Here is a 25,843-nt window from a genome sequence, read left to right on the forward strand (position 1 = left end):
TCATTGTTAAACATAGTATTTATTTTATACTTTATAGTAGTAAATTTGTTATTGGAGGTTTTGTAAATAATCATAATTTGCAAATAAGTTTTTTTCTTCTCTCTTTTTCCCTTTCCTTTCTTTTTTCTTCCCTAAAAAAGTAAAAAAAAAAAAACAACATATAATAATTCCTGAAATATTTAATAACCTATGATGTAATTTACTAGAAATATAAGAAAATAAATAATTCAATAAAAGATTAAGAAACTTTTACTCTCCGTTTCTCTACATCCGTTTTATATCATGGTTGTGATCTGATACAATAAAAAAAAACAACAACACATGATTGAAACATTTTTAATTACATGATAATCAATTTACGATCATAATAATTTTATCATATCTATTTTGTATCATTTTTGTATCTATTTTACAATTGTAAACATCAATTAAAATGAGTAAAGTACTTTAATTTATATATAACATCCAAAAATAATAATTCGTTGTTTTAAAATAATATTAACCTTAGTCTTTCAAGAGCAAATATTTTTTCATTCATATATACAAAACATTACATTATTTTATTTGATAATAAATTCTATTAAATATTAATAATTAGTGTATGATAATTTTTTGATGAGGTTGCGAGTACTTATTAATTTGTTCATTTATCAAAACGAATAAATTATGAAATACCCATGACGTATCAATAGAGAAAAGGGAATCGACATCTTATAATAAAATACTTTGTCTACTTTTGAAATTGGAGCTTTGATTTCAACTATAACGCTGTGAAGATCCAGATGCGGATAGTGGATCGCACAGATAAGCAAATTTGTTGTATAAAAATTTAATTTAATAAATTGATTTGGATTGTTTAAAGGAAAATTAAATCACGAATACCTTGTGCATAAATATTTTTTTTAATTTATAATTAATTTGAATGTATAGTTCTTACCTTTCAGGGTCTTTTTGCTTGCTTTCGAGGAGCTGCCTTTTCCAATCAGGAAGTAAGGCTAAGTTCAGATGTCTATCATCATCTCTTTTTTGGTCTAAAGCTTTTCTTTTTGCTTTTTCTGCTTTTTTCCTCGCTAAAGCTTCCCTTTCAACCATAGGAATAATTTGTCCATTGGAGTCATGTTCAGGAACCTATTTTGTACTATTATTTAAATGTTCAAATAATTTTAAAACACATTACCTCACAGAGAAATTTTTCAAAATGTACTTCATCGTTATGTTTGGCCATCTTATTCTTCAATTTTGTGACTCCCCCAGCATGTTGAGCTAATTTCAATTCAGCCAATAAATCATTTTTAACATCTTTAAATTCATTCGTAACTGCAACATCGGTAAAATATTATTAAATAATTTGTTAATCTGATAATCATTTTCTTAAATGATGAATGCTAAAAACATTAATTAATAATATAAAATAAATAGCAGGCATATTGAGTGAGGACCCAAAAAACTTTAAGTAGTACTTAAAAACGATTTGATCCCATATCATTTTATCATGCAACCAAACAAGACGTAATATATTAATAAACATTGTATTCTATGTTTCTACATGTAAAAATACAGAGTTACTGCCGAAAACGCTACAATACCGTTTTAATCTCCATCCATACTCCCTACAAGCTCAAGAAATTCATAATAGCCCCACGTAGGCGAGAAAATCCAAAACATCTGCAGCAAACAACATGGCAGACTTATAGTCTGCTCAATTTGCCGCTCCTCCTGCACCTATCTCACCCCCTGGATATTAAAGATTGGAGAATTAGAGAAAAATGTTTGTCATGCCTCCCATCCAAATTTGGATTCACTGCAAGCTACCGCCATGACAACATGGTACTCCATGGACACAGCCATCTTCATCAAGCCCTACCAATCTATTTCCAGGCGTATTGAGGCTGTTATAGGTTTGCAAATGAGGATATATTGAATAGTAATTACAGTTAAATAGTATAGAATTTAAATATACCACAAATTGATTTTGAGTGGTATTTTATGATTCCATTAAAATAAATTTTTGCGTAATTTAGTAATGTAACTCTGTCCACGGACTGTATGAGAGTACATCTTTTAGCATTAATGGACATTTATCTACATATACAGAGTGTCCACGATCAATTGGAACTACTTTAAACTTCATCCAGATCCATAACGTGGATATTCGGGGTTAAATCATACTAATATAAAAGGTTGCGTGAACAATACACTATAACTTCCACCACATTTGTTTTGACAACAAACAATAATCATCATGGAACAAGGAAGGAGAGACGCCATCCTCGAATTGGCTCACGCTGGACACAAGCCCTCTACTATCTACAAGCTTCTTAACTACCCCAAGACCACGGTGTACCAGATCTTCAATGCCTGGGAGGTTGAGGGGAAGGTCTGCTGCAAGGCCCACAACATGAGAAGTGACCGAAGCCGGACTCCCCGCTTCCTTGAAGACCTCAAAAAGTCTATCAAGGCTTCGTCGGGGACTTCCTTGTCCAGGTTGGCCAAAAACCGTGGAGTGAGCAAGCAGCTGGTCTCCGAGGCTGTGAATGAGGACTTTGCGTACAGGTCATGCCGAATGGCCAAACAACACAACCTCACGGCATCCATGAAGGCCACCAGGCTCACCAAAGTGTAAGTGTCTCCTCAATGACCTGAACAGCCATGGAGGAAGAATCATCTTCTTCTCCACGGAGAAGAACTGGACTGTCGACAGAAGCTACAACGTCCAGAATGACAGGTGACTTGCCAAGGAGAGAGAAGAGGTCCCTGCGGTCTTCACCACAAAGTTCCCAGGCTCCATTACGAGGGAGTGGAATGCTGTCGATTCCGCGGAAGTCATCAGGGCATGCACATCCTTTTAGGGACAGGATGGAGAAGATGGTGGCTGCTGAGGGAGGACATGTTGAATAAATTTATTGTTTAATGCCATGTCTAACTTTTTCATATTAACAAATACACTCCAAATTCCATTTTTATCAAGCAGGTTGAATTTTAAGATAGTTCCAATTTATCGTGGACACCCTGTATAGTATAAAACATATTTCCAGTGAGAGTAAATTATAAAATGAGGGCCTATGATCATGTCTATTGCTTAATCTGTTGTAGTTTGAAAACGAACCTACATATAAATTAATAATCGTACTAACAGTTTCCCTCTCCACAACAAATCCTTAGTATTACCCTCCATTTCTTGTGAGCATACTCACACGTTGTCAATACTTAGAGAGTCTCTACTCAAGAATGAAAAAAACCACTTGAGCAAGTAAGTAACAGTGCACAGGTTGCCAAAGAACAGGCAAAACTTGATCTTTTTATACGCACGTCTCCTTAGCTCATATATATTCGCCTCTATGAAGGTGTATAAAATAAGATGTCTATACAGTCCTAACATACACTCTAAAATCAGGTATATAGTACAGTCATATAGGCAGACAAATTTTTCTTTATTAAAAAAAATATTGGAACTGCCATTATCTGATGGATTTTTAGAAAATAATTTAAAACAAAATGTAGAGAGCTGGAGAAAAAAATAAATGCAAAGTACTTGAGATTTAAATTATTCGTTGAAAGCTTGAGCGGGAACCAATCAAAGTACATAATCCTTTAGAAAGGGGTATTGAGCTTTTAAACCAAGGGATCAGTTGATAAATAATGTCCTCTCAGGAGCATCAGAGATAATGGTTCATCGATATGATTAACTAATAAGTACTCCAAAAAATACATTGTATTGTTGGCGTATGCATTCAAACTGTGTATAAAATTGACAAGGCGAATCGAGATAGAATGGATCCAGAAAGCATCACAAAACGGTCTCGAGGTTCAGGTTGGAAGAAGATGGCTAGCATAGGCAAGACAATTTCTAACATGGCTCAAAATTCGCCTTCTGCGTCAATATGCAAAACAGCAAGGTTTATGAAAGTGTTCCCCTCAACTAATCGCGCGAAAAAATGAAGTTTAGGTGACTTTGAACTTAAGTAAGGTCACATGTTAACTCCTTTTACTATAGACAAAGATTCAAAAGATTTAGTTCTATAAAAAAATTTTTTGAAAACAAAAAAATAGCCGAACACTCAAATTAATTCAAACTGTATTGTCTCTCATAAACAAACTAAACATATTATATACCTGAAACAGTAAATATATGTTTTTGCAGAATATACTAACATAAAAAATATAAAAATAAAGTATACCAAATGCCCGCGAAATTTGAAAAGTCGCATTACTTTTTGAACACACCTCGTATGTTATGGGTAAATATAGATTATGTTTGATATTACTATTTCTTAAAAAAAATTATACTATCTATTTATAAAAATACCTAAACTTAATATATTTGATATTCACGACATAATCTCCCAATATAGTTTATGTAGTAACAACCTAAATAATACAAATAAAATAATCTGTAAACAATAAAATAAGTATCAATGTTTGTCGAATGCTTGTATAAAAAATTTGTGATGTCACTTTTTAAATTCAAAATATGCGTTACATTACTTATTAAATATATTATGTATCATTAAAAATAATTCACTTTAGACTGTTGGAAGCTATAGTCTTAGTTTTTTTTTTTGCAATGAAAGACACATCATTTAGTAAAATGATATTAAATTCACAAAATGCAAGGATGAATTTACATTAATTTACCCTGCGAAATAAACGTTAAGTGGTCAGAAACAAAATAATTTAAATACAAATGTAATCTTCCACCAATTTAAGTCAAATGTATATGGAAAACTATTCAAAAAGTTTGTATGTTTACTGATGCCAGTTTATTGATTTACATAAGCACGCGTATTAGTTCCTTTTTTTGTTATAATCTCCATCAAGGAAGTTGTAAAGAAGTATCTTAATAAGCACAAACTTTCAATCAATTTAGATAATAGTTTGTAGGAAGTTATGTATGACAACTACATATATGTGAGGTCAAAGGTCAAGGTAACACAAAATGTTAAAAAATAAAAAATGACAATAATTTGTAACAAATTGGGTTACATAACTCAAATAAGTGTCTTTTTTATATATAATATTTGGAAAATTGATGAAAATGAGCAAATTAACTTTTAGCCCAATTTTTCAGATATAAAATGATATTTTAAGCACTCTGGAAAAAAACAAAAACACTATTTAACCATAAATGTGTCTTTTTTTAATCTCTTTTCAAAGTATTAAGAAAAAACTCACAAATGTTGTGATCATTATAGCCCTTCATCCTTAGAGCAATATTATATAACATTTTAAGTTTAAAAAGTACATATTTTAGGTCATAAAAAGGTCAACTTCTTCTAACTTTTTATTATAACGTGTGTACTAGAGTGTCCCATTTTTTAAGATAACCTTTTTATTTGATCTTCTGTTTTATTTCAATGGAAAAATTATTTTTGTAAAGTTTCATTAAGGGCGTTGTTTAAATTCTATAGCCAGATGGAAATGACTGTTTTTAAACAATAAATTTGTGAAGGGATTCAGAAGTTTTGCTTTTAAAGTTATGCAGTTGAATTTCCGAACCTTTATTAAAGTTTGTTTTCTCAAGGGATACATAAAAATAAAATTCTTATTTTTCATTTTGGGGACAAAAATTTTATCATTTTTTTTTTTTTTTTCCTTTGTACGTTAAATATCATTTTCCGTCTCAAAAGATGGGCTAAAATTGAATTTGATTTTTTTCACCCCTTTCCTCATAATTGAGGTATTTTTATATAGCATAAAAGGAAAATAATGTTTTAATTGCAATTCCAAACCTTTTTTATTATTAATTATTGCTGGTGTTGAACTATTTGTTACTTTTCTAAGTTATGCAAAAACTTAGCCCCTTTTAAATTATGGAATTTTTGTTTTTTACTAAAAAAATTCATTATTTTCTTTTTTTAATTTAATTTTTTGATAAAACACTTGGGCTTTTGAATTTTTTTTTTTTTTTTTTTTTTTTTTAAACGTAGATTTTGAAAAAAAAAGTTCTAAAATTATGTCATCAAACCGTTTTTTTGTTTGGCTGATTGTAAACAGGTGGAATAAATACTCAAAAATTGAAAAAAAATTAAAAACCATTTTACTTCTCCATATTTTAGTTTGGCCCATTTTTACGGCAAATTTTTGAAGTAAAAGTTAGTAACTCAACATTTTTCTACATTTTTTTCAATAGGTCCTTCTCCCTTCTGAATGATGCCTTCCAAACGGGGACAATAAGTAGCACAGCTGGCGTTGCTGAAGTCCAAGGACAAGTTGTTCTACTTCTCTGTGATCACGGCCTTACGGTATCATAATATCAAATTAAAATATGGAATCGTATGTATCATTTTTCGGTCAAATGTCCCAAATGGTCCCTCAGTGAAATATCCGTTCAAGAAATTGTTCTTTGTTGAAATGTCATTTGGAAAATACGGTACATAGAAGGCCTTTCATACTCGGGTAGGAAGGCTCGTTTGTCCTGCCCTCCACGAGACATTAAACAGCAAAGTCCGGGATTCTCACAACGGATGGGGACGAAGGAGAGAAGTTTGCCATTCAGAAGGCAGTCATGTTGTTCCTATAGTAATGCTGCACCATCTTGGACGTATGTACTGGGGCGCCGTATCTTCAGGGCCAGGTCTTTGTTGATGCCCTTCTTGGTGGTCTTGAGGGCAACCTCCATCTTGTTTGCCATCTTCCTTATGGATTTCTTGAGGTCCTTCTAAATTTCCTCCTTGACCATGGCCACGAACTCACTACTCCTCTTTCTGTTATGGCATCCTCTTCCAGACTTCTTGGAGACTGTGTTGGAGATATTAATCGCCTTCCCAGTGTTATAAACGGTTCCCAGAGACAATTTTGAGTCCTCCCCTGTTCTCTAATGTGAACAATTTGCCTTTAGAAGCTCACAATCGACCAAAAGCGACCAGCATTGGTAATTGGGAGAGGAATCATGTTTTATCAAGACAGCACCAGGCTGCAGACATCTTTGATCTCCCTCCAGAAGCTCCAAGAGGTGGGATGGGAAGTTTTTATGGATCCACTAAATACTCTTGACCTGGCAAAAAGGGACTATCACTTGTTTATGTCTATGGCCGATGCCATTGGGTGTACAAATATGGCCTTAATATAGGACTTTGATAATTGTCGGACAATTTTACCAATAGGGACAAGGGCTTCTACGAGATAGGGATTATTAAGTTGGATTTTTGTCAGGAACAAGTTATCAAACAAAACAGGATTTAATTAGGACTAAACACTTCTAATAAAAGCATTGAATTAGAGGCGAAAATACAAAATTACTTTTTCCCCAACGTATTCTATAATCTTTCTATAAAGTTTTAACAAAATCGGTTAGTAAATTTTCCTGCAATCTTGCTTACAAAGGAAGGCGATTACATAAACTTTTATTGTGTAAATTTGATAGGCTTTTGGTTGTGAAAAATATAGAAATAATTTAATACAAACCTCGCTCAGTTCTTTTGTTCTTTGGCTGTTCGGCTTTTGTAGTATTTTTTTTCATTCCTCGTATTTGGGACTGTAGGCTAGGATTTGTTAAAAGAGAAGTTTGATGAGTCTTATGAAGTGGAGAGGGGGGTAAAGGGGGTGGAGGGGGTATAAATGATTCAGATTTTGTTGAGGAAGCTTGATGAGCCGTATGAATCGGAGAAGGAGGTAAAGGCGGGGGAGAGGGAATGAATGATTTAGATTGTGTTGGAGGGATTTGATGGGTCATATGAATCGGAGAAGGAGGTAAAGGCGGAGGAGAAGGAATGGATGATTCAGATTTTGTTGAAGGGATTTGATGAGTCATATGAATCGGAGAAGGAGGTAAAGGCGGAGGAGAAGGAATGGATGATTCAGATTTTGTTGAAGGGATTTGATGAGTCATATGAATCGGAGAAGGGGCTAAGAAGGATTCAGGTTTTGTTGAAGGGATTTGATAAGTCGTATGAAGGGGTGGAGGTGGTAGACGTGGTGGAGGGGGAATAAATGACTCTGATTTCCTGGATGAAAGATCATACGAAATCATTTTATTACTCTCTGTATTTTGATCCATGCAACTCGCATTTGAATAGTTTTTATCATTTGTATTGTTATCCTTGTTCATTTCGTGAGATATTGATGGCTTCGCCATCATTTGAGTAGATGGTAAATCCTTGGAACTACATTTAAAAAACTCTGGTTGTGATCTTGCAGATTTGACAGCGTTTATATTCATTTGATTTTCACTCGAAGAAATCTTATCACGAAAAACTCTCCTTGGGTGAATGTTATTCTTAGTTGTTGCATCTAAATATATATTGAATAACAATAATTATCTATTATATATACAATGTGGTCTGTAAAGTTTCCGACCTCAACCTAAAGATGGTAGGACTGGTAAATAAAAGCTATTAATATCTATCTAGAAGTTGTTCACAGTTACTCACTCAAGTTTCAGCCATTTTGAGTAAGTTTATATGAGTGGTTTGTAGTTTTTATTTTTGAACAATGTCTCCTTGTAACTCTACACACTATTCTCAGTGAAGGTATAGATGGGGAGGGTTACAGAGATGGGAAAATAGGTAGGATAAGTAAGTAGATTTATAAGGACACCATGTTGAAAAGAAAAAAAATCACAGAAACACTCAAATGACCCTACTCAAACGAATCTTACATAAAAACTGCAGGATTAAAATGGCTGAAACATGATTGAGAAACTCTCAATAGATACTAAATAAATGTGACTAGCTTTTATGTACAAGTGCTACCCTCTTCCCGCCGAGGTGAGAAACTTTTCAGAACACACTTGTACATTGATAGACACATACCTAGTTGGTGATGAATGGCTAAACAATCTTCCGTGGAATCATTTCCGTCTGGTCCGTTTTGGGATGAATATGAATCCTAAAATGAAATACAAATTATCAATAGTCTTTAAAATTACTGGAGATTGTTGTTTCGAAAAAGACGAAGCAAAAATAAATATAAACGCATATGTATTTTAAACATAACAAATAAACTGAAAATCCCTTATTATATGTACGTTTTTTTACAATAAGCATAATTTTAGATTTGGCAATTAACGAATGGACACAAATTGGTTTCTTTGTTTCTTTCTGAGAGTAGACTTTTGGCTGAAAACGTTTTTGTAAAACACAATTTTCCAAATGGCATTTCAACAAAGGACAATTTCTCGAACGGATATTTCACTGAGGGACCATTTGGGACATTTGGCCCCAAAAATGATAGATAAGATTCCATATTTTAATTTGATATTATGATAAACATGTGTTGTTCATATGTTATAAAGATAAATTATTGAGCGTACTTTTGCAAAAAAATATTTGTTATAAATATATAATATTATTTTTCGACCAAATCTACCAAATGGTCCTTTTGCAAAATGACATTTGTAAAAAAAAAAAAATGGCCAATTGTCCAAGAACTGTTTCTTTCACAGGACCTTATCCCAGCTCGTAAATTATCCTAAAAATATCTTGTTAATAGATTGGTACTTCCGTTAGAGTTAAACAAGGTTATGTCCTGAGGATTCATGAAATGTTTAATTAAATATATCTAATAAACCGGAACTTGAATTATTCTTGGATCATGCTCATCACTGACTTATTAGGGGTCAATGGTTGTTAAAATTAGCCTCTAATCAACTGGACTATTTCATTTTTTTTTCTTAGATGACCAGTGAAAAAATTACTAGACCAGACTATGCTATTAAGAAATATTATACAGTTTCTTATTTTTGATTGAAATTATATTTTTTAAAGTAAAAATTTATTATTTAAACATCCTAATTTGCACCCAAATTTATGCTTATATTAGAGATCTTGAGCTTTCAGAGTAGGCTGAAGGGAGAACTATCAAAAAAATGAGTAGAAACCCCATTTTTGACACCAGCAATAAAAAACATATCTTCGTTGCAAGACTTTTTTCAATGAGCATTTTGAGTTCTTTTGAACTCCTTTTTTACGCTTTTGGCATTGACTGGCGCCTGACGCCAACCTCCATCGACTACACCTTTTGGGTGCATTTCACGATTAAGGCCTGCCGTATCCGTCATCCAAACACCGATAAATTCAACCCCACAATCAGCGATCACTTGGACGCTATGACAGAGGAATATATCTGCAGCGGGTGCCAGGCCTTCCGTTACCACCTGAAAACCATCATTGATGTTAAGGGAGGCTTCATTCATGATTAACACATCTTTTTATTAGATTTACTTTGTTGAAATTCAATTATTAATTAATAAATTATATCTTGTAATTGTTTAAAATTCAAAGTCTTTAGATTTTAATGGACCACTCAGTACATAGAGGTGTAAAAATCTTGACCAAAAAAGAGGGAGTTCCTTTTCTAGTAGGTAATATGGACAGAAATATTAATTTACAAAAGATAAGATCCCTAGTGCGTGTATAAATAAAAGACAAAGAGGAACAATGAGGGCTGTCGCCCCCTCCCCCAACAAAATAAATTTTTACTTTATTAATTAAAAATTTTATATTTTTGTTAGCAGCTGTGGATTTTTGATTTTTTTCCTACAAAAAATTTCAAATTTCTGTTAATAGCTCTAGATTTTTAAAACAATTTTCCAAAAAATTAAAAATTTGAAATTTTTTCTCCGAAAAAATTATTTAAAAAAAAATTAAAACTAAAAACCAAGCCCAAAAAAATGGTATATCATCCTACGGACGCCTCTGCCTTCCTAAAACATTTTTTCATATTGTCAAGGTAAGTACGCTCATTTCCTGTAATTTTTATTTTTACATACTAAAATGTCTTATTATATGCAACTCTGCCTATAGGTGTCACTCTCACTCTTCATATGATTTAATGGATGTGCAATAAGGGGTTTTCAATACATAAAATAGTTTTAATAATTATTCAGTACAACTTATGAAGATGATTGGGATTTTTTTTACTTTTACAAAGAGGTGTGAGATATTTTATGCATCTATTTTTCTACAAGTAATGAATAAATACTCACAGTATCTTCATTAGAAGTTCCATTGTAAATGCTTGATAGATTCTTTGAAGGGGAATTTTGACAAACTTCATCTTTTTTAAAAGTATGAACTACTCCATTTGATGTTCGTGTAATAATTGTTTTGATTGAGGAGACAGTATCAATGCTAAAAATAATAAATTTATATATATTTTTTTATTTTATAAATATTATTAAATAATAGTGGACAAAAGTACATATATATTGGCTAAACTTTTGAAACTTGAAAACTTGTACAGTAGTATTTGATTTCGACAATTCTTTAGGATTGCAATAATTAATTTTTTTTTTATTATTTATTCCAAAAAACGATGAGAAATATGGCTCAAGAATAAATAAAAACAATAACCTTTAAACTAAAAAAAATCCTAAGAATGATTCTTCGAATGTTTCAGCTTATAAATATTTCAATTAATTGAGATTTTTTTCAAGTTGTCATTCTTTTAAACATGTCATTGATCCTTAAATAATTGACGGATTTGAGGAAATACTTTCTTTACAATAGCTGAGGACAGCAGTGTATAAATCAAAAGGTAACGCTTTTGGGCATGATAAGATATAACGGCAATTCTGCCAAATATTCTAATATCTTTTCATAACAATTATTAAAGTGATAGAATTCACATTACCACATGCAAATAATATAATATTAAGAGCTAATAGGCAGTGGTTCCCAAACATTGGGTATTGAGGAAAGTCAAAGTGTACCGTACAATTTGTGACAACCATTTATTATTTGCAATGTCGAATCAGAATCCAAATAATTATTTTCATTAAAATAAATGTTTCAAATAATTTCACTGGACAAAAAAAGTTTGGGAACCACTGTCTTACGGTACACATTATTACAAAGTTTCTTGGATTATCATACAGCTAAGCCTGATAATTAGTTTGAGCTTGAGAACAGGGTTCACGACAAATTTGCCTTTGCACCCTGTATAATGAACAAAAAACACGAGAAAGCAATATTTAGAGCAGAAGCCGCCAAAATAATTTTTTCTAGCTCTCTTTTATCAATTGGATCATACCTAACCTGTGAGTTTGCTTGGAATAGTACATTGGATAGAAGGATTTTAGTCTTGTTGAAGTTTCTTTAGTTTTCCTAGAAATTCAAACCCAAATCTGATAATAAACATACTTTTATTTACTTCTCACCAAACCCCCTTCAGGTTATTAGTAATTTACTTTTTAAGTATGGAGACATCAAGGTAAGGGAGTCTACAAAAGGATAAATCACTGCAGAGCCTCAAGACTGTTATTGAACCAGTAGAAATATGCACTTTAACAAATCACAGACGGTGCTCAATACAATTACTCAGAGATCATTTTGAATCTTCCGTTCGTTATCGTGTAATTCTTGACGTTTAAAGTCATGTATTGTTAAAACATATTCTCTTAATGTTTATTTTTCCAATGTAAAAAGGTTTTTATATTTTTTCATAAATGAATTATAAATCAAGAATCTTATAGGAACATTAATACTAAAATATGCTTCATGTCCATAATATTATCAAACACTAAGGATTTTATAGTTTGCTATTATCGCTATTAAGGTTTCAAATTTTGTTATGTTCCAAATCATATCGATTGCAACTTGAATATTGTGAGTTAAATCTGAAATATTCTAAGTTTTAGAAATCATATCTTTTCTTAACATATATATATATATAATTGTTTAAATTTGCTTTCTCGAACTCAACATACTTCCATCCGCCTAATTATGAACTGTGATTGTATAACCAATGACTAAAAACAATCCAATTCCATCTTCTTGGGGATTGATCCAATTTTTCCCATTATCTGCAATTTTGGCAATCTTCCAAATTTTTAAACGGAGTGACCGATTTTTAGAAAGTATGACACAATTTCATTTCAAAATAAGGTTAAAAAATCAACATTGTCCACTTGATTTGCATTCAACTGTTTAACATTTTTGTATTTTGTTAAAAACTGTATAGTATTGGAGGAAACTAATAGATCTAAAACGTGTTGCGTATTATGTTTTTTTTATTTTCACAATTTACCTCCTGCAATACCCGACTCTCTGTTTTGGTTGGATCGGTCCCTAATTTGGGATGTAAAACCAGTCCCCTTTATAGTTCCTTCAGAGGTATCCCAAATTTCAAATCCCCCTATATGAAGTATCATTGCTCATATGCGCATCTAGAGTACTTTTATTTACAATTTAAATCCATCCTCTATAGAAATACTATCTTACTACAATTATTAATTATAATACTTGAAGAATATTTATTAACAAATAATACTTCGCAATACTTAGTTGTTTGTTTTCAAGTGAATTACCACACAGATGATAATTTGAAAAAAAAGGAGATATAATAGTGAAATATGTTTAGTAAAGGAAAAGTTAAGTAGGATCAAAGGACCAAAGTAGTCTAAAAATTAAAATTCAAAGACAATCACTATGAAAAAATCAAGACTATCTCAAAGTAAGTTATATCTTAAGAGGTTATTTGTTACCAAATTGACTGAAAATAAATTCCCTTCATCAATAACGGCTTTGTGATTTTTCCTAAATCATCATTTTGAGTAAAAACAAGTATTGTGGAATATTACTAATAAAGCGATATCAATATTTTGGGAAAAGGCACGCAAGGAAGACATCTTTTCTCTCAAGGTTGTAATCTTTAAAATATTCCAAAAAAGAAGGTGGCAAATGTTGTCAAGCTTGTTGTATCATTTAAAATTTGTTGTTGAAAGTAGTTGCTTCAATTAACTTTCAAAGAGGAACAAGGATTGCAGAAAATTTGTATCTTTATCGTACAAATATATTTGAAAGCATGGATATTCGTTCCTGCAGCATTAAATTATTTTATTATTTTAATTTGATGAAATAACTACTTAATTATTCTAAAACCAATAGTTTTATTTCAGGTACGGCATCTCCAAGGCTTTCTAGTTTCTGGTTAGTTTTAATCCAGTCGAGTTAGTTTGTCATCCAAAAAGAAAATATTATTCTAACTGAAAAATAAGGAAAAGACACGACCAAAATTCTACGGAAAATTCATTCACAAAAATTAAAAAGACAATACAAACAATATCATTTAGAGGCTGACACTCAAAGAGGAGTTTCTAAGAGTTGATCCAAAATTATGATCATAATAAATCTTATAAATTAATTAATACTTTTAAAGTTATGAATGACCAACACGCCAAGGAGTGGCACTCATTAAATAATACAATTGATCGTTAGCAACTGATAAATTGCATCTTCAATTCCTATAACAAGTCGTTGTCAAGTATCAAAACACTTAAACGGACTCGAAAAAATATTTAGTTTGGCTTCTTAGTATTTCAGACATACTACTGAAGGGAAAAAATGACTATTTATTAATATGTACAGGGTTTCCACGATAAATTGGAACTACTTTAAACTTCATCCAGATCCATAATGTGAATATTCGGGGTTAAATCATGCTAATATAAAAGGTTGCATGAACAATACAATATAACTTCTACCACATTTGTTTTGACAACAAACAATAGTCATCATGGAACAAGCAAGGAGAGACGCCATCCTCGAATTGGCTCACGCTGGACACAAGCCCTCTGCTATCTACAAGCTTCTTAACTACCCCAAGACCACGGTGTACCAGGTCTTCAATGCCTGGGAGGTTGAGGGGAAGGTCTGCCGCAAGGCTCACAACATGAGAAGTGACCGAATCCACACTCCCCGCTTCCTTTAAGGCCTTTGGAAGTCCATCAAGGCTTCGCCAGGGACTTCCTTGTCCAGGTTGCCCAAGGACCGTGGAGTGAGCAAGCAGCTGGTCTCTAAGGCTGTGAATGTGGTACAGGTCATACCGAATATCCAAACAACACATCATCACGATATCCATGAAGGCCACCAGGCTCACCAATGGTAAGCGTCTCCTCAATGACCTGAAGAGCCATTGAGGAAGAATCATCTTCTTCTCTGACGAGAAGAACCGGACTGTCGACAGAAGCTACAACGTCCAGAATTACAGATGGCTTGCCAAGGAGAAAGAAAAGGTCCCTGTGGTTTTCACCACAAAGTTCCCGGCCTCCGTAATGACTTTGGGTGTCATTTGCAGCACCGGTGAGGTGATGCCTCCTTTCTTCTTCAATCCCAATGAAAGGGTTAACGCTATAAGGTACTGCGAAGTCATGGAGGAGTTCGTCATCCCTGGATGAAGGATACGGCCGCAGGGTGGGAGTTCATATTCCAACAAGACTCAGCGCCTGCACACATCGCCATGAGGACCACTAACCTCTTCAACTCCCACGACATTATTTTCTGTGATCGCAACACCTGGCCCTCCAACTCACCCGACCTCAATCCGTGTGATTACTTCTGGTAGGGGAAGTTGGAGAGGGAGGTTTGGAAGGTCAGCCACAAGAGCATCGCGGCTCTGAAGGGCTCCATTACGAGGGAGTGGAATGCTGTCGATTCTGTAGAAGTCATCAGGGCATGCAAATCCTATAGGGGCAAGATGGAGAAGATGGTGGCTGCTGAGGGAGGACATGTTGAATAAAATTATTGATTAATATCACGTCTAACTTTTTCATATCAACAAATACACTCCAAATTCCATTTTTATCAAGCAGGTTGAATTTTAAGATAGTTTCAATTTATCGTGGACACCCTGTATATTGTATAATAACGCTTCATTGAGTTTAAACTACTATTTTTAGGAGTTAAATTATCTTATGTTAAAAAATTATAAATAAATAGAATATGTATCGCACAATACACAACAAACAAAAATATAGATAACAGTTAAGGATAAAAATCTGTTTTTTTCAATCATTATTTTTAAAGTCGTTGAGCTATCTCTAAATACAAGTATGTGCGTCAAAAATTGAATACTCCTTTAAATTTTATAGCTTGAGGGCTTGAACGAGGGGTTCTCTTGTAGACTTTGAGGCCAAGATCTTTCTTAACTAGCCAGTCCATGGTCCTTCTGCTGACGTTGAACTCCCTGGAGAGGCTCACACGGTGACTTTACCGCTCTTGTCCTCGACATACTTTTTCATGGCAGCAACCATTTAGTCCGACCTTCGAGGCCTTGACTTAGATCTTGTGGTCACCTCAGGAGTCCCTTTGGCTACCACGCTGTAAACGGTGGTGCGGCTGCAGTTCAGAACCTTGGCAATTTCAGTGGGAGTTTTTCCCCGTACGGAAAGAAGATCCAATATTGCGACTCAACGTCTCTCCATATTATCGGCTGTTGTTTCACTGTTGCTATTTAGATTTTCCTGGACTTTTGTTTATAACTAGTCAAGACCCTTGCATCGAAATATAAATCGGGTTCAACTCAATAAAATCATAAATATGTGCGTGGCATAAAATTTAAAGAAGTTTTTCAGACGCGGACACCTGTATACTTATATTTACAAATTGTATTTTTTTAATCAAAAATAACTAATTGTCATTAACAATTCCACAAAATGAAAATATTCTATGAAAAAGTTTAATGTTTTGTAGTGAAAAAATTAGAAAATATATAAAGTATTGCCCCCAACATTTTATTTTTGTGTTAGTTTTCTCTTGGACTATTTTGCATTGTAATTCATCTTATAAACATTAATTTATCTAAACAACTTGAATATTTATTTGAGTAAATGAAGTCACCTTTAGAACATTATGAAACATTAAATGTCATATCGTGAATTTGTTTTCACGATAGTCAAGAAAAAAAGTCACGTTAGCAATTTTTAAAACTTTGAGGTAATTGAGGTACCCCTAAACCTTATTCAATTTTGCTCAAACTTTGCCAATTTTATTTCCTTATCAAAATAAACGGACTTTGACCCAGTGTTTCATCACACCAAAAAATAAGAAACACCCTGTATTTATTTATAATTAATTTGTGTATGTGTTAAGATTAGAATATCATATAAAGGCTGGGATGTTAAAAGAATGAATTTTGTTAGTTTTTATGAATGAGCGCTCTCTTAGACTAAAGTACTCACAAGTCAAAGCAACATATTTTTTATCCTCAAACTATTTATTAGTATTCATTCATTCTTGAGAAAGGAATCCATCATGTGAATTGATATAAGTAGTAAGCAGTTACACGGAGTGTACTCAAGAAAAACGGAGAATAACACTCAGGATTTATCTGGAAGATATCTTCTATATCACTAGAGCAATGTTTGTCTTTTAGTCGGCGCCTAATTACTCATGGCAATGTCGGTTGACACTGCAACTGATCTATAAGTCTCAAATTGGGTTCACAGGTTCCTTGACTACTCTAATGTAAAATATTAGGATTGCTAAGAAAATAACAATGGTGCACATTTTTTTTTAAATGCCCATATATAAAGATATAAATGTACTTTGTATCCAAAGAAAAATAAATTAAATATTATCTATATCATCATGAGCGCGTTAGCAACTAAATTATGCTTGTTAACGAAACGCAGAATTTACCCTAAGCTTTTTCTTAAACCCTAAAAATGATGTGTTAGCGTTCTTTTACAAAATTCTTGCGACATTTACTTTTAAAATTAAAATCATTTGCACGATCAATGTATCCATTCCATAAAAAAAAAAAAATATTTTTATTGTACTTTTACAACAAATTTAGATATTTTGCTAAAATCAACGGTTGCACCAAATCCAACATCAATTTTTTTTTTTTTTTTTTTTTTTTAAGTACGTGATCAATTCATAAATTTTATAAATATTTAATACTCTTTTCATATCAAGTTAAATGCAAAGATCATTCCATAGCAGTAGTGTGATTTATAATTTAGTTAATGGTTTCAAAAACCAAAACATGAGATAATAGGGGCTCGTATCATTATATAGCTGCGAATATTTTATAGCATGTTTATTTAATTTTTCGTTAAATATAATTAAGTCGACCTTTGAAAACTAGCTGTTAAATCGTGAAATTTGTACTTTCATAAATGTTTCTCAGTTATTTTATTGAAAAAAGTTATTAGGTATGTTAATAAAATTAAATATTTCTTCAAATATTGAACCCAAACTCCAAGAATTTTGAAAATTATGAACACAACCCGACCTGCGGGCTTAAAGTCAGGCTTGTGTATCGATACTTAAAATATGTAATTCTTCTTTAGTCCTAAATTTATGAATTTCCTCACGTTTACTCCGTAAATTTTGAGCCATGGGGACCTATACATATCTGCACAGAAATTCCATTCATTCAAAATCTATCTAAAGGAAAAGGACTCTCTTATGCTTTAGCACTGGAAAATAACGTTTTTGGTTTTACTCTAAATGCCGGTTACCACATCTATCGTGCGTATACCAGGACTGCCATTGCTTGGGGCTTCCCCGATATTAAAATTTTACAGAATTTTCTTTGGTTATATTAACAAGTAAACTAATCAAACTTTCACCAAAATTGCTTTTAAGTTCTGCAGTGAAACAGTTAAAGAGGGAAAACTTCAAATACATATAAAATTTGTTTTTTATCGAGTAAGATTTAATTAGCTTTCCAAAACTATTCTCATACAATGAAAATTTGCTGCTCACAACCATCCTATTAAAAATATTTGATTCTTTATTTGAACAAAAAATAATATGATAAAACAAAATTATTCTCTTTTATTTCATTTCTACTATATTTGATGTTGACATGACGCAACTGTTATCTAATGAAAGTATTTAACATTCAGTTAATCTTACTTCTTAACCCAGATATTTGTATGTATTTTTTTAAACTGCCTAAGTAAAGTTAAGTATTTTTTTTTTTTCTTAATCTTAGCTCTTATTTTAATTGATAAATTCATATCTTTACAATAAATTTGGCAAATATACAGGTAAGCCTGGGTAAATTCTCCCTAGCGTGCAAACAGAAAGTACATGAAATGAATAACTCCCACTGGACTAGTGATGTGCTACGAGCTAATTTTTTATATTATAGTATTTTTGAGCTTATAAAAACTCTAGAGGAATAACGAGCTATCCTTGTTTCTCGAATGAATACTCGTTAGTCGTCCTAAGTCTCATTATTCGCCCAAGCAATTTTTCCTTGCTAAAAAATTTGTAAGTCAAAAAATCATATTTGCAAAAGACTGAATGAAAACCTATCATTTGAATTTGTTTTTCCTAATTCATCTTAAACAAAGTAACTTAAAACTTATAATATATTTGAACCGATGTCATTAACTTAATTCAACAGTTTATAGAATCAATACATTGCAATGGTGAGAGCAATGTTAATAGAAATACAACCATCATGTAATCAGGCTTGCTAAAATGGCAAGAAAAACAGATTTTGACAAAACACGCAACTACTCATGGTCTATGACGTTGCTATTACTATAATGTTCAATTTAATGTATCGTACCGAATGCTGGGCAATAAAAACAGATTTTGACAGACACGCAACCAATCATCTACTATGACGTCAATATTAAAAGCGTGGTGGAAGTCAAACATCAGGCGTACACGCGTTATGGTATAGCCTTGGATTTCCATTAATCCTGGGCGAGAGGGTTTTTCCATGTGTGGAAGCAACCAATATATGTGAAAATTGACACAAATAAACAAAAAAAGAAATTGTTTTTCTCCATCATTGAGAGGCTTGAACAACCTGAAATTTTAATCAAAGCTATTGCTTTTGATTTAGATAATAAATCATTTATCTCCTTCTGTCAACTCTCTCCGGACAACTTTTCATTAGAAAATCCTGTGTATTCAAAACGCCCAATTTAGGACTTCCTTGACTGTCCTCATTTGCTCAAATTATTTCGAAATCGTAGATTTCGTAGATTATGTATACATTTTCAATGATTTGGATGGTAATTCTGCAAGTTTGACAAAAGATGACTTTCAAGACCTTTTTGAACAGAAATTGTGGTGAGTTGAAGATAACCTTCAAAGTGACTAAATCATCCCATCTTGAATATTATGGAAAATGCAGGATATGATTTGAGATTTGACCCCGGTTTTACTGCCAAAATTGAGAAAATATCTAGTTCCAAATTTCTATAAGTAATACATGTTTTCTAAACAAAATTTTATGTAAAATTCATTTCTGAACCTAGAAATAAAAACATGTGATTTTTTTTTTAGATATACTCATTTTTGTTAAGGTATGTTTAATTTGACGGAAATAAAAATATTTCTTCAGCATTTTCATGTTTTTCATATGAATAAATTAGTCAAACACATTTGGTTTCGAGAACTATAGTTGTTTTGTGACAAATTGAACTTTAATTTAGTCAACATCAAGTAACTGCTGGTCCTTTGATTGTACAATATCACAGGTTCCAAAATAAAGATATTTTTCTCAAAATCAAGTTTCCGTTGCTTTGTAACAAAAGAAAATTCAGAAAAATACTTTGAGTCGAATTGGATATCATTTTCATCAGAAAGTAATTATCTTGTGCATAGTTAATTAACTTTTCTTAAATCTTATATTTTGGATAAAAAATTTAATGCGTAAATCGGAAAATTACAGCTACTAAGATAAAATTAAACATATCAGCCTAAAGGATACTATTTCAAGTAAAAACTATTCAATTTTCAAATAAGTATATAGCTTCGAACGTTTCTATGCATCATTCATTTTAATGGCGAAACGGTATTTTATTCACACGTGTGATATTGGATTTTTATAAATGTTTCTGTACAAGAAATAATATAAATTAGGTTTCAATTTAAACTTTATTAAATTACCAATAAAATGATAGGTAAATCAAGCATGTAGGGCTTTTTTATTAGTAGATATGTCACCCTAAAGCCAAGCATTTATCGAAAAGTGTGAACTTCCGTTTCCTGTTTGTCACTCCAGATATATTTTTTAAACGATCATTACATAAAAGTTATGTAAGAAACAACTAAAAAAAACAGTTATATTTTAGAGTCTAGGACATTATCTATCATTTTAACATGAATTATAATCTTTTAAATGTACGTAGTAAATTCTATGGGTCTACAAAATTGGGATTTCAAAAAATATTCTCTCGCAAAAATAGTCATTTTTGAGCCAAATTGTTTTTCATATTCAAAAACTCTTAGCTAAACGACACAAAATGCAGGATACCAAGAAAAAACTTATTAAACAATTTTGAATATTTATTTGCTACCCTAAATATTTTTTGCACACTTTTGGCCGTCAAACCCGACTCAAATTTTCAACCCTGTCATATGTATATATAATATTACTTTGTGATATTATATTAAAAGTGTCAGCTATACATTTTTATTTCTATATGATCACAAGTATTGCATAACTATTTCTTCTTTTTTTATTTATCAAAGAGAATAATTTATGAAATAGCCATGACGTTTCAAATCAGAGGAGGAAATCCACAGTTTGACAAGAAAATACAAAGGGTATTTTTGTGTACCAAGGTAACACCATGATGATAAATTTTTTGCAGACTTAATATCGTTCTATAATGAAATTAATTAAAGCTTACCATTTGTGTTTTTTCTCAAGTGCATCCTTCGTATTGGATCCGCATATTTTCGAATTATTGCTTTGTGAACTTCCATAGAAATAAGTGTCAAGATTTTTAGGAATAAATGGAGTTGATTTATCAATAGTTTTAACAACTTTCAGCGTATCTTGTATATTTGGATTTGAAATTTGCCTCATGAGGTTTCTAACTGGCTTAGTAAGTACACGTGGGTAAATATCAGATCTTAAAACTTTACCCGTAGTCATTGGGTTTGAAGAATCGTGTTTTATTGATGTTTTTCTTAATTTAACTCCTTTTTCTATTGATTTTAATAGTGAGCTGGGTTGACAATGATGATGTTCTATGTTACTTTTTTCAAATTCATCACTATTAGATGTCATTCCGTCTTTCGCTTCCTCTTCCATGTTTGCAGCCTCATCCATCCATTTGTTTTCTTCAGATAAATCTGTCATATACTTTATATCAGGATTTTCAGATGTAGAGTTCGAAGAGAGGGGTTTGATTTCTATGTTTTGTATGGAGATGGATTTTTCATATTCCTTTTTCTTTTGATCCTCAATTTCATGTAAGAAATTTTCCACTGCATCAATAACATTTATCGAAGGGTCCTTATTTTCTTCGTATACTTTATATATATTCATATTCCTCAAATAATTATACTTTGCTAAAATATTCAAATTTTGATTTGAAATGATATTCTTTCCTTGTTCCAACAAATCATTTGATAGATGAATAACCTTTGGACAAACCGGTTCTCCATCCTCTAGTCCCATATGCAGAATAACTCCTTTTTTAAAACGATGACCCAAATAATCTCCACAAATGTAACAATGAATAGGCGTATCAGGATACTCTGAGGTTGAAAAGGATCTTATTCTGGAATCATCTTCAGGCGTTCTAGGAGAATAAATTTCCTCTTCGTTCATCTGTAATATTTTTTTGAAAACTTTATATTTATAATACTATTTGTATCATATCTCGGGATATGAGAATTGCTGTATATATGAAAATCATGTGTATTTTAGTTCTGTTAAAAAAAATATCAACAAGGTAACCTTGACAACTTGAAGAGTTGAGCTTCATTAGATCAGCTACAATCAGCCGTAACATGGGAGGAAGGGGAAGGAAATAAAGAAGGACATTGGCAAGTCATACTCCGATCTTCATCTCCAATTCTGCTTGGTGTCCAACAAGGACTTGCAATTATAACTCCGCAATACAACCTCAGGGTTACTCCCCGTCTTTTACGACCACACATAAATGTTCCATCAGGTTTTGAATATAGTTGAAAAGGAAGTTTAGCGAGAAGTTCAGCGAGTAAGAAGACCTATAGTTTATAGTTATTGATTAAATCTGCTGTACTTTTTAGCAGGTCTGTTTTTTTTATATTGTTAATATGGAGAATGGGGTTTCTTTACCTCAGCTGTTCTCATTATTACTTTATACCTGAGTAGTGAAATTAATTGTCTACTATATTCAAAACTTGATTAAACATTCGTATCTGCTAATAAAAGACAGAGAGTTACCCTGAGGATTTGTTGCGTAGTTATAATTCTAAGTACTTTGTGGATCAGCTCAGAATAAAATTGAGGCTCGACATGAGAATAATTCTTGCAAATGTCTTTGTATATTTTCTTCTCATGTCCATCCTCAATCTAAAATCAGTTGTGATAATGAAACATCATGAGAGCTACGCTGTGCTCCTCGAAAACATTTTTCAAATTTTCAGGATTCTCATGTTGATTTTCGAGGTTTTTTTTTAACATGGCCAATATATGGCACATACAATTTTCACCACTATTTATAGTCATCTCTGTGAGGGGTTATGTCGTTTCTTAAAAGTTACCACATTTTTTTATGGGTCTTGGCTGACATTTTGCTTTAAACCATTTTGACTTAAAGGCATTTTGCCTCAAGGATATTTCGAGATAATACAAGGTGAAGAATAAGTCCCGGAGTATATTTATAGTTTAAAGATTCTATATAACTTTATTAATTACATAAAATTTGTACTATAAATTGATTAATTTGTTTTTTGTTGGATATAGCCACCCTTTGGCTGGATAAAATGGCGGAGACGAAGATGCACATGGGCAGAGGCAGCACAGACAAAGTTGTTCACCGTTGAGACTATCCACATCTTCAAAATGACCATGCCTTTGGAAGATTATTGAAAGTATTGCTTACGATCACTGTTTAATTACCTGGTGCCAGAAGGTGCCCAGTGTCATGGCCTGGTCCAGTATTATGTCAGGCGGGGAAGACATGTACTTTATTTTCATTGAGGAGGGTGTAAAGTTCACCAGCACGTCTACCAGGCCATGTTGGTACACAATATCCCAACCTGGCATGTGGACGTATATGGTGATACCCCTTACATCTTCAGCAAAGAAACAGTAACCTTTGCTAAAAGTGTACAGAACTGGTGAAGAGCAAAATTCAAGGGCTTTCAGAAAAGTATGGACACTTCTATATGATTCATACTTTAGGAAAGGGCTTGGTCCAGGCACGAGCCCACCAAAGACACTCTGAAGCGGACTCTCATCCAGGAACCAGGAGCATGCCCATATTATTGAAGAAACTGTCTGTGCTGCCTCTTTGTCTCTGCCATGTAATCGAAGCGAAGGGTGGCTATTTCGAATAAAAGTGTTTTTTTTTAAATTTATTAATATTATAATTTGATCATTTTCATAAAAGTTTATATTCATTTCTAAAGTTATAAACTAAGACATATTATTATCTAACTTATTCCTAACTCTGTATATAAATATACGAGGTTTATACGTCGCTATTGATTTTTTTTCGTTTAAACTGATGTTCCCTTTGAAATGTTTATAACATTAAAACAAATTAAATGGTTATTTTCTGTTAGAATAATTTTCTGTTTGTCCATCCATGAAATGCATTGAAATTTACTATTGTTTTAATAGTAAACAACCATTTAATGCGTTTAATATCAACATTCATTTCAACCAAAGGGAAGGTTTATTTACATATATATGAAGGTGAAATATCCTTGAGGCAAAATGCATGGAAATTGAAATGGTTTAAGTGAAAATGTTCTCTGGTAAAATAGTTCCAGGCCGCCAAAGTATCTAAAGCTTTTTAATGGGATTCTCTCAGGCATGGTTTTTGCCATCACCCTAATTTATACAATATTTCCATACCTATTCATTATAATTATTGACACATTTATACCTTGAACATTCCAGATATTTCCAAATTTTTCACTCGTTTGTTCTGATTTTTTATTCTTTCATTGTCTAAATCATTGGCAGTTAGTAGACGCTGATCACTTAAGTCCATTATTTTTTTCATTAACTCTTCAAATGATATTGTATTATACTCATCCTCAACATTGATTTTCATGTCTACTTTTCCAAAAAGTTGCATTGTTGAAATAAACTCGGATTGGATGTGGTAGTAATTAGACCCACAGAAATGATAGTTACCATCCTCTGCTTCTTGACTATTCTTACTTAATTCAATAAGTAGTTTGGAACTTTTATCATGTGTTAAATGTTTGTTTAGTTTGGGTAAAGTTTTGTCTTTTGTCAATGAGGAGATGGATCTGGTGACAGTAGCCTCTGCGTGTTCACACTCAAACGTTGGTTGAGTATTGCATGTTTCTTCTTGTTCGTCGTTTTCTGTTTGTTTTACATCTTTTACAATGCTTTCACTATTTTGGTTTTGAATTAAAGTTTCAAAACAAATGATTGACGGTGATGCCATTTTAAGGAATATTGAGCAAATATTTTTAGATAGCTGTCGTTGGTAATAGTTTTCGTAGAATCTTTATAAAAATAATTATTGCTATGATCACATATATTAATTTTCATTAGATAACTATTCAATGCAAACAACATTACTGTTTACTTAAAAATGTGAGGCTGGCCCAAAAACTTATAAATAAATATTTTAAGCATCGTATATGGAGTACTAGAATAGAAAGCATATGACTAGAGATGTGAAAGTAGTTGCAATCCTAGTGAGCATGTTTAAAAAAAAAAGGCTAGTTACCTGTAAAATATTAGTGTTCTTATTGATCATTTATCTTATTTTGATAATTCAAACGTAACTGGGAGGAAGACGCACTATCATAATTATATTTTTAGTGATATCTGTCAGCAGATTTGTCGTTTATCAAGCATGCCAACTACATAGAGAATTTAGACAATTTTATAAATACATTAAATCTTTGAATTACAGACTCTACTCACATTGTTACCTTAATTACATCACCCAACCTTTCCTTCAAATAGAAACAGGAAAAATGGCCCAAAATCATCTGGTAGTTAGCCAAATAAGTCAATCATACCAACTGCTTTTAATCTCTTAAGTCCTCCTAGACTATCATTGTCACATGATTTCTTCGCAATTTTTAAAAATGAATTAGACATATATATGGTATGGTCAATGTAGAAAATCCGGATTTTGCAAATTGTCCAGGCATTATGCAAAATGACAGAAAGAGCGGGAAATTGCCCGGGCATTTTGTAAAATGCCATATCT

General features: G+C 32.3%; 1 protein-coding gene across 1 annotated transcript; it reads right to left on the reverse strand.

The window, feature by feature from the left end:
* On the reverse strand, positions 1–25,217 carry LOC121126084 (uncharacterized). Its single transcript, XM_040721379.2, has 8 exons — positions 24,530–25,217; positions 21,329–22,257; positions 10,925–11,069; positions 8,751–8,826; positions 7,405–8,229; positions 1,178–1,317; positions 938–1,128; positions 1–131 (listed from the first exon to the last, which is right to left on the reverse strand). Exons 1-8 carry the CDS (start codon positions 25,061–25,063, stop codon positions 71–73), a joined length of 2,901 nt encoding a protein of 966 aa, XP_040577313.1. The 5' UTR covers positions 25,064–25,217; the 3' UTR covers positions 1–70.
* Positions 25,218–25,843: the final 626 nt, after the last annotated feature.

Source organism: Lepeophtheirus salmonis, chromosome 11, assembly GCF_016086655.4.
Source record: "Lepeophtheirus salmonis chromosome 11, UVic_Lsal_1.4, whole genome shotgun sequence".
Classification (NCBI taxonomy): Eukaryota; Metazoa; Arthropoda; class Copepoda; order Siphonostomatoida; family Caligidae; genus Lepeophtheirus; species Lepeophtheirus salmonis.